The sequence below is a fragment of the Nelusetta ayraudi genome, unplaced genomic scaffold (assembly GCF_046127955.1).
Source record: "Nelusetta ayraudi isolate G7.1 ecotype Tasmania unplaced genomic scaffold, CSIRO-AGI_Nayr_v1 ptg000192l, whole genome shotgun sequence".
In the NCBI taxonomy this organism is placed as follows: Eukaryota; Metazoa; Chordata; class Actinopteri; order Tetraodontiformes; family Monacanthidae; genus Nelusetta; species Nelusetta ayraudi.
In genome coordinates this window covers 555,214-565,000 of record NW_027466241.1, presented here as the reverse complement: position 1 = coordinate 565,000, position 9,787 = coordinate 555,214, and the positions used below count along the sequence as shown (strand labels likewise).

At 49.3% G+C, this 9,787-nt stretch overlaps 2 protein-coding genes across 4 annotated transcripts in view; one reads left to right on the top strand and one right to left on the bottom strand.

The window, feature by feature from the left end:
• Positions 1–4,796, top strand: part of tenm3 (teneurin transmembrane protein 3) — a 36,153-nt gene extending 31,357 nt beyond the window's left edge. For 2 of the 3 annotated variants that reach the window (XM_076015615.1, XM_076015617.1), the window contains 4 exons: positions 440–564; positions 717–847; positions 2,104–4,051; positions 4,113–4,796. In XM_076015615.1, coding sequence (XP_075871730.1) covers positions 440–564; positions 717–847; positions 2,104–2,862 — 1,015 coding nt within the window. In that variant the 3' untranslated portion in view covers positions 2,863–4,051; positions 4,113–4,796. The remainder of the gene's footprint in view (positions 1–439; positions 565–716; positions 848–2,103; positions 4,052–4,112) is intronic. The other variant, XM_076015616.1, reaches the window with a different exon arrangement.
• Positions 4,797–5,341: 545 nt separating this feature from the next.
• Positions 5,342–9,477, bottom strand: LOC142881348 (deoxycytidylate deaminase-like). Its single transcript, XM_076015618.1, has 6 exons — positions 9,319–9,477; positions 8,741–8,849; positions 8,351–8,486; positions 7,912–8,028; positions 7,622–7,718; positions 5,342–6,024 (listed from the first exon to the last, which is right to left on the bottom strand). Exons 1-6 carry the CDS (start codon positions 9,351–9,353, stop codon positions 5,940–5,942), a joined length of 579 nt encoding a protein of 192 aa, XP_075871733.1. The 5' UTR covers positions 9,354–9,477; the 3' UTR covers positions 5,342–5,939.
• Positions 9,478–9,787: the final 310 nt, after the last annotated feature.

Genomic DNA, 9,787 nt, shown 5'->3' with positions numbered 1-9,787 from the left:
CCTCAGATCCAGAGCAGATCCAGATTAGATCAGACGAGTCGTCCCCGGCAAGGTCCATTGCAATCTGGCAAAGACTCGAGATAAATATCTGGCAAGGAAACGCTGCGTTGGTCCTGCACTGTCACTACTGATGGTGGTAGTTTGTCACGTCTTTCCTTCTGACCACAGTGACAGAGAGGAGTTTCCCAAGATTGTGAATAGAATCATAATAATGATGATGACATACCTGATCCTTGATCATGTATATCTTTAATCACAATAAGGTAACCCAACCTTGAGAAGGTCTCATTTCGTCCAAATGGTTTTTGCCCGCTCTAAGACTTCTGTCCACCAGGTGGCTCACTGGAGCAACACAGAGCCTCTTGAGGAGTGGATCGCTAAGGCCTGGCCCGTCACCGGCTCCGCCTCCTCAGTCTGACCAGACCGTGTGTGTTTGCAGGTGGACCACGCCGGACATCAGCACGTGGACGCGCGTCGGCCGAGACCCCCAACCCTTCAACCTGTACATGTTCCGAGGAAACAACCCCATCAGCAAAGTCCACCAGGTCAAAGAGTACGTCACAGGTAAGGAGTGAACCCAAACCACAGACACAGGAAGCTGTTCCCGCCGGGCCTCGTGGTCTACGAGGACCTAGCAAGCTCCCCAGAGAGCCAATGATTCACATGCAAGCCGTCTTCAAAAACCTCCGACCTCTGACCCCATCCCCACGTTGCAGACATCAACATCTGGCTGGTGACCTTTGGGTTCCACCTGCACAACGCCATCCCAGGGTTCCCCATCCCCAAGTTCGACTTGACGCAGCCGTCGTTGGAGATGAAGAAGAGCCAGCTGTGGGACGACCTGCCGGTACGTTTCATCCTGGACAGTTCAGTTTCCAGGACTCGCACCCCAAAAAATAGAATGAAACCGAAAAAGAAAAAAACACGACAACATATTTGTGTTCTTTTGTGTAATGTCGGGTCCCACTTAAAAAGAACAGAGACAGACGGAGAAAAGTAGCAGCAGGATCAAAAAAAAGTGGCAGAACCATCATTGAGCAACAAAGTGAAAATGAGGGAAATGTTAGGGAAAAAAAAAAAACTGAGTCATGAGAGTCAACGAAGTGGAGAAAAGTGAAAATTACCAGGAGATGGCTGCTGAGGTGGAGAGAAAACTGCGTGATGAGATGGAGCGATGGGAGCGGCAGATCGTCTCAGGGAACTTTTTATTCGACCGCCGCCCCTCTGTGGTGATTGGTGATTTTTGTGTCAGGGGAAAACTGGATGAAGGAAAATCGTGGACCGATCAAATTTATGTTGGTATTTTCTTCGTTTCCGCCCGACAAAACTCCCATGTCATCACTGCACTTACAGCGTCTTACCGCCGTGACGTCCATCCACCATCATGGTCTCATCGTGGACCAAAATTTGGACCAAAATTCCCGACTCAATCTCTGACTTTAACGGCAGTTCATCACGTTTTGATTTGCATCTTTGAAGATTTTGCCATTTTGTATTTCAGGACAATATTCCCGTCCATTTTAATGCAGTTCTTACTGGAGCATCTTAATCAGGAACCAAATGAACACACTTTTGAATGAGGGACGTTGGCTGCACGTGGATGTCTGGGGTGTTCAGCCTTAAACCATCACAGCCGTGTGAAATTGGAAAAAGTAAACACTGCTAACGTTAGCTGGATACGGCATCAAAATGTAGCGCTACGATTTGACGACCTGACTGCCAGGTCTTTGGCGTCCACACTGTGGGCCCGTAGAGCATGTAGCACTTCACAGCATGCCGGTGTAACTCCTGTGATGCAATAGGACGCATCAGGCAGATGAGCTAGCTGAGACACAGCAGCACGTACGTCGCCGTGACGTCATGCTGCGAATATTCTCTGGCAATTTTCTGGCCTACTAACTAACTGAAAGACCGCGACTGTAAAATCTGCAATAGATGCGTTTTTGCATTGCAGTCTATATGACAAAATGCTTTTTTTTGGGGGGGGGGCAGTACCTCAAGCAGCCACTGGAAAAGAATGGACGCGTAGCCATATTGCAAGTCCATTCATTTGTCCCAATACAACCATATTCATGAACCCCCCCCCCACCCCTCTCTCCCCAGTCCATCTCGGGCGTGCAGCAGGAAGTGACCCGCCAGTCGCAGGCCTTCCTCTCCTTCGAGCGCATGCCGGAGATCCAGCCGCACAGCCGCCGCTCCGACCACGCCCGGCGGCCCTGGCTGTGGTTCGCCACCGTGCGCTCGCTGGTGGGCCGCGGCGTGATGCTGGCGGTGGTGCAGGGCCGCGTGCTCACCAACGCCCTCAACGTGGCCAACGAGGACTGCATCAAGGTGGCGGCGGTGCTCAACAACGCCTTCTACCTGGAGGACCTGCACTACACGGTGGAGGGCCGCGACACGCACTACTTCATCAAGACCAGCCTGCCGGAGAACGACCTGGGCGCCCTGCGGCTGACCTCGGGTCGGAGGTCGCTGGAGAACGGCGTCAACGTGACCGTCTCGCAGTCCACCACCGTGCTGGGCGGGCGCACGCGCCGCTTCGCCGACGTGGAGCTGCAGCACGGCGCCCTGGCGCTGCACGTGCGCTACGGCACCACGCTGGACGAGGAGAAGGCGCGCGTGCTGGAGCACGCCAGGCAGAGGGCGCTGTCGGGCGCCTGGGCCCGCGAGCAGCAGCGGGTGCGAGACGGCGAGGAGGGCGTGCGCCTGTGGACGGAGGGCGAGAAGAGGCAGCTGCTGAGCGGCGGCAAGGTGCTGGGCTACGACGGCTACTACGTGCTGTCCATCGAGCAGTACCCCGAGTTAGCCGACAGCGCCAACAACATCCAGTTCCTGCGGCAGAGCGAGATCGGCCGCAGGTAACGCCGCTTGGGTCTTTTCTTGCGGCAAGATTATTATTATTTTTTTTTTTGTGACAGAGACCCCAACGCGGAATTTCTGATTGGGAAGCGGGGATTCGTATGTGTGCGTGTGTGGGAGCGTCGGGAAAAACTGGCTAAGCTAGCTTGTTGGTTGGGGAAACACAAACAAAGAAGACAGAGGGGGGAAAAAAAGACTTTTGAAGGATTGTTTTTTTTTTTGTTTTGTTTTTTTTTTCCCCGCACTGATGGCTTGATTGATGATTAGTTGTCAGAGCCGGAGCATCTCATGAGGCCGTGAAGAGGAAGAAGAGGAAGAAGAAGAAGAAGAAGAGGAAGAAGAAGAAGGTTTTCAACAAAAATGCCTTTTGAATTCTTTACTTTCTTTTTTTCTTTCGCCCTGTTGTTTGCCTTCAAACCGCCTGATCGCATGCCTACTCCTACGGCGCCGCCCTCGGTGTGACGGTGTGAGCAACCCACACACACACACACACACACACACACGCGCGCACACACACTGACACAAACACACACCCAACCGCTCGCCTGACCGACCAACCGACCACCCCATAAGCATTTAGACAACTTTGCGGCAGTTGTGAACTGTCGGCGCCCCCCGACAGGTGTTTCAGGTATCGCGCCCGTCCCGCTCCGTGGATCCCCACGTCTGCCCCGCCCACTTCATTCTGACTCACAGGCCGACGCCAGCCTGTCTGGGCGCTGAAACTGCTGTGGACTCTCTCGCTAAGAGAAAAGGCACACAAAAAAAAAGAACTACAATTTGTACGAAGGAGAAAAAAGAGAAAAAAAAGACTTTTTTTTTTTTTTTTTTTTAGTTTGTTCTGTTTTCTATTATGTAAACTTGATATTTGATTAAAAGGGGACATGGACATGAACAAAAATGTGTTTACATGCTGTTACCTATACCACTACTACTACTACTACTACTACTACTACTACTATTACTGCTCCACGGCCACAGGAACGAAACACCATCGGGACTAAAAACCCAAGAAGCGCCAAAACTTTAAGTTTTGTGTTTTAGTTTCATTTTTTTATTTCTTCAGTTGGTGTGTTAGCTCCGTGTTTACAGCCAGTCCACCCCAACGCCACCTGCAGCTACAAGGTCTATCAAGACAGATCCAGCGGTCGTGTGTGTGCGCGAGCGCGCGTGTGTGTGTGTGTGTGTGTGTGTGTGTGTGTGTGTGTGTGTGTGTGTGTGTGTGTGTGTGTGTGTGTGTGTGAGGGAGGGAGGGAGGAGGAGGAGGCGGCGCCCCGGGACTCTGTGGACTCACACTTTGTTGACTCCTCCTCCCCCCTTTTTTTTGCAGAAGTGCATCATACGTAGACCTTGTGCTCTGATTGGTCAGAGGTAGTAGTGTTTGCTTGCAATAGAAACAAGTTGTCGTGGCTCGGAAAGGGGGCGGGGCCAGGAGGAGAAGGGCGGGGTTTGCCCTGAGCAGTAGCCAATCCTCGCCTGTCTTCTCCGGCGTGCCCGTTTCTCCCCCCGACGAAAAGGGGGCGGGGCATCGCCGACGACAACGTTGTTAGCGACTAACAGTAATCAAAAATCGATGTGGATGTTTTCTCTCATTGATTGTGGGTCTCTGTACTCTGATAGAGGAATTTTTTATTTTTAAAATGTGCGTGTGTGTTTGTGGAATTTTTTTTGTTTGTTTGTTTGTTTTTAAAGACTGGAAGCCGGAGTTTTAATCATGTCGAAAGGGGGAAAAAAAAGAGGACGGTAACTTTTGAGTTTTGGAAGAGAGTTGACGTCACAACACCGACATTTCAGAGACGTTGAACGACGCTGACGTTTTATGTCTTTTCATTTTTAAAGCTGAGAAATTCCACTTATACATACATCCAAATTAGTCTCAGAGAAAGTAATTTATGTACAGTGTTTCTACGGTAAAGAATAAAAATTCTTGAAACTCGCGTTTGTACTTCTTCAGTGCCGCATTTCGGTTATGTTCAGCTCCTCGGCGGACGCGGAAGAGTTTGTCGGACAAAGAGAAAACTGGAATGTTAACCTTTACATTTAATACTACATCACTACATCACTTTGTTTTTGTGTACAAATTATATCTGGCAAACGTACTTTGCTTTTTGTACATGGAATTTTACTTTATATCATTTAAGGTTTGAAACTTTTTATTAAGAGCTTGCTAACGCTAGCCCCGTCTTCAAACCCTACTGAGCTAAATGACCACTGAAGAAAAAAATAGTTTTTTTATAATGTTAAGTATTTGAACTGGATGGATGGATGGATGGAGATTTCAGTATTTAAAATGGTATGTATTCATATGATATTTATCCGTAAACATTTGGATTTCACATGGTTGCGAATGTAAAAACCTTAAATTTGACATTGTGAAAACTGCATTGATTAAGTGACATAATTAAATAGGAATGCTTTAATCGGCCTGAACTCCACCAAGGTGTTGTGACAGGGACGCGTCGAGGTCCATTAACATCTCAACTCACTGACTCACTCAGAAGAGTGTTTTTATTCTTCAAACCAGCTGCTGTTTAATCAGCAGGCTTCTCCCAAAGATGTAAAAATAAAAAATAAAAACTCAAACATCACAGAAAATTAAAAACAGGTGAACGATTGACATTAAAACTAATTTCAGCGAAAGCCCCGAGACGCATTGCCACCGTTGACAGAGGCACAATCTTAGTGTTTAGAGACACAAAAACAAAAAACAAAAAACAAAAAACCTCGGCTGCTGCAGTTCAAGTTGCACAAACGCCTCCAAATCTTGTGGAAACTTTCTCTGTCCTAAAGAAAGAGAAGCTGCTTCGTTTCTCCGAGTCCTCGACCCCTCCGACGACTCCGACGACGGCGGCCTTCCCCCGCGAAGCCGTGAATTAAAGCGTCTACAACATCCGGCCAATCAAAACCGCAGAGAGGCGGCAAAGTCGCAGCATCCTTGACTCCTTTTTCTCTTCGCTCTCCGTCTCTGGACGAAGCGGGGGGGCCGGAAACACGCAGGCGGGACTCGATCAAAGGCCCGTTTCATCCCCCCCCCCTCTCCACCCCCCCCCCCCCCCCACCCCTCCTCCCTCTTGCATCTCTCACTCGGTGGCGCCGTTCAGCATTCCTGAGCCGTTGATGGAATTAAAATCAATGACGATCTCCGTCCTCTTGGGCTTGAACTGCCTGCAGACAACACAGCGAGGGAGGGGGGGGGGCAGAGAATGTGGGGGGGGGGGGTGCACATGTGAGCTCAGGTGTGAGGTGGAAACAAACGGCGCGATGAAAGACGCTTTGTTGTGTGTCAGCGTCCGGGTTGGCCAGACCCGCTGGGGCGAGACGGACCGAAGGCAAGAGAAGAAAACGGGGAAGGAAAACATTAACAACAGTGAAACTACATAAATAAATAAATAAATAAATAAATAAATAAATAACTAAACACGATGAGGAAGGAAGTTTTTCCTGCAGCTGACGGAACCGAACAGAATAGAATAGAACAGGACGCCTTTAACAATCCCACATTGGGGAAATTTGCATCATCACAGCGCAAAGAGCAGGAAGATTAGATTAATTAATAAGAAATAAAGAAATATGAAAATAGAATAAAATATTCCAAAAGTGAGAAAGGGAAAAAAAACAGGATATTTACATTTCATGAAGAGCTGGTGTTTAACACGCTGCCTCACTGCCACCTCTAGAGGTAGAGGAGGGAAGGGGGCGGGGGGGGAGAGAAGAAAACTGCATGCAGCCATTTGAAAGATAATAATAATGTTCGATGTTTTATGTTGAGAATCGATATTAATTAAAGAGCACTGCCTGCCAGAGCCGCCTGACTGCACGTCTGCAGGCTGTTGATTCTCCTCCCGGCTCTTCAACCCTCAGGCGCCACAGCAAATCCTGCAGGACTGATTCACACATTTAAATTTGCCAAAGGTTTGCATGTTGGATGACCTGGACCAGCACTAGGACCCTGGACCAGGACCTAAACCTGAATCTGGTCCTATTCCCTATTCAGGTCCTGGACCAGAACCAGGACCTAAACCGGTACTAGCAACCTGGACCAGGATCAGGACTAGGTCCCTGGACCAGGACCCGGACCCGGACAAACACAAGGACCCTGACCCTGGACCTGGACTTAAAGCTGAACCTAGAGTAGGACCAGGTTAAGATCCAGGACCTGAACTTAGACCTGGACAAGCACTAGGACCCTGGACCAGGACCAGGACCTGGACCAGCACTAGGACCAGGACCTGATGCTGGTCCAGGGCGGTTAAAGTGAACGGAATTCAAAATCTAAACTATAAAAAAAATAAATAAATAAAAATCCTCCAATGTAAACTCACCCTCTGGTGTTCTGGATGATAAAATGGTAGCAACTGACTTGTCCGTCCACTAGATGGTGCTAAGTGCTCAGCGTCTTTCAGCCGCAGTGAAACAGCCATCAGTGTGAAGGGCAGTTAAACTTTCCTCCTTTCCTCCTTTCCTCTAATCTTCTCTCGCTTCTTCCCCTCAACTCCTGAATCACTGAACCTTCAGCTGCACAGGTGAAATCATCCGCAGACGCTCGGCTCTCTGGAGGGTTGCTCCTTTCTTGACAGAAGTGAGAGCAGGATGGGAAAGAAAGCTGGGAGGAGGCGAAACCTCCGGAGACGGTTTGACCCGAATTCTAAAACTTGTGCGGCAGAAAGATCCTCGCCGCGTCTCAGGCGAACTCGGGAACTTTCACACCGCTTTGCAACCAGAACCCTGGAAGCAGTGGTGGAAGGGGGCGCCGTGTCCTCACCTGAACTGGATCCCTGCCATGCTGAGCAGCAGTCTGGAGGCCACCATCTCCGGAGTGTCGTGGTACTTGTCCGACAGGAAGATCACCTCCTTGATACCTGCGCAGGGGAGACAAACAGCAGGGGGCGCCGCTAAAAAACAAGACGAACTCACTGACTGGGGCAATCAGTCAGTTGAGGTCGACTTGAGAGACGATGGAAACAACAAATGAAGGTGAAGAGATGCAGAAGATTTTTTGGTTTTGTTTTGTTTTTTTAAAGTCATGTCAAAGGGTCAAAGGTCGCGACCCACCGGCCTGGATGATGAGCTTGGCGCACTCGTTGCAGGGGAACAGCGCCACGTACATGCTGCAGCCCTTCACATCGGCGCTGTTCTTGTTCATGATGGCGTTGAGCTCGGCGTGGCACACTGGGGGGTGGAGGGGGGAGGGGTTTATTAGCAGGGGTTTGGGGGTAATCAATAAAAAAGGGGAGAGATTTCAGTTCTATAAGCTGCATCACATCCTCATTCAACCAGAGGAAAAGAGGAATGGAACGCTCTAGTTTGTATTATCCTCCACCGCTCTCTACAGGCCAGACTGGAACATGACACCTGCTTAGGAACTCCTGAGTGAATGGAGGCATCGTTCCATTCCTGATTCAAATCAATAGGAGCAGAAAAGTGAAGTAGGGGGGGGTTGTTGCTGCTCTCTCTCACTCTCTCTCTCTCTCACTCACTCGCCCTCTCTCACCATACGGGTACTTCGTGTCCAGTCGGTCCTCGGCAGAGCGCGACCACGGCAGCAGGTCGTCGTTGCAGCCATTAGGCATGCCGTTGTAACCGATGCCCACGATCTTGTTTTCCTGGTTGACAATGCAGGCGCCAACCTGCAGGGGGCGAGAGAGAGTATTTTAGATTAAAAAAAAAATAATAATAATAATAATAATAATAATAATAATAATAATAATAATAATAAATCCTCCCAAGTTGAAGTTGTTAAATGGATTTTAATTTTGCATGCAGGAAAAAGTTTATTTTGTTTTATTTGTAGGCCAGAACGACACTGGAGGGACTTTCAGAACCAGTTGGCATGGTGGCGTCGCCCTGGCGACAGACTGGTACAGGAAGTGACCTGACCTACCTGCGAACTGGGGTCTTTGCTCCTCTGGGCTGACAAGAAGGCCACGGCCATGAAGTACTCGGGCCACTCCAGGTAGTCCTCCCTCTTCCTGGTGGTGGTGGGCACACTCCTGGAATAACACACACGCACGCACACACACACACGACCCAGTTACTTCTCACACCACGCTGAACCAGTAAGGCACCATTCTTTTTGGGAGTTATTTTCCTCTTCTTGGCGCTCAACGTGTGGAACTGCTGTCCTGTCTGCTACGAACATTGTTTGAGCACCAGGGTAAACCAACAAATGACAATACGGCTTCTGGAATGTGAAATGACAGTTTTTCCACAGCCACTGGAATATTTTCCCTGCCCTTGGATTCACCAGACCACAGTTGGCCACAGCAGGTGCAACCATCTTCTAAGGAACTTTGGCGAGTTTAGCACGAAGACATTTTGCACTTTGTGCCACGTGCAATTTGTCGACACTCCCTAAACTATCTCCGCAGACGTTCCAAACTCCCGACTTGACTTCTCTGAAAACAGCCACGTGTTGTTACTTCACGCGCGACAGAGACGGAACCGGTTCGGACTGATTACCCGTTCGGCTGAGCTGCTGTCTGAGGCTCCTCCATCGTCTGTCGGTGTGTCGGACCGGGCTTCAGCTCCTTCACTCGGCTGCGTCCGCTACTGCCTTCAGCTTCCCGCGTCCACGTTCGCAACCAGGAAGTGCTTCCCGCGCGTTCGTTTCCGGGGGGCGTTCCCTTAGCCAGTCGGTCAAAAAACATTCCGACTCCCTCCGAAATAAAATAAATGAAATACGTCGTTTTTGACAAATTGAGATTGTGTTTTCTCCAATAAAAATAAATAAATAAATAAATAAATAAAACTTTAATTAACCCGAAACTCACAGAAATTACCGTCCTATCATAGTTCATCTGCAGCATGAGACGCAGTGTGTGACGCCAACCCGACCACTCTTATATGTGTCAGGTTACCAAGCTGAATATTATATTATCCATCCATCCATTTTTAATACCCGCTTGATCCTACACTCAGGGTCACGGCG

What these genes read in the sequence shown, in the direction of transcription:
- LOC142881348 (XM_076015618.1), bottom strand. Translation starts at nt 9,353, where the DNA reads ATGGAGGAGCCTCAGACAGCAGCTCAGCCGAACGG. An exon ending in GCAAAGACCCCAGTTCGCAG is followed by an intron (nt 8,487 to 8,740) that starts GTAGGTCAGGTC and finishes CGCCCCCTGCAG; the next exon opens with GTTGGCGCCTGCATTGTCAA. An exon ending in ATGGCAGGGATCCAGTTCAG is followed by an intron (nt 6,025 to 7,621) that starts GTGAGGACACGG and finishes TGTTGTCTGCAG; the next exon opens with GCAGTTCAAGCCCAAGAGGA.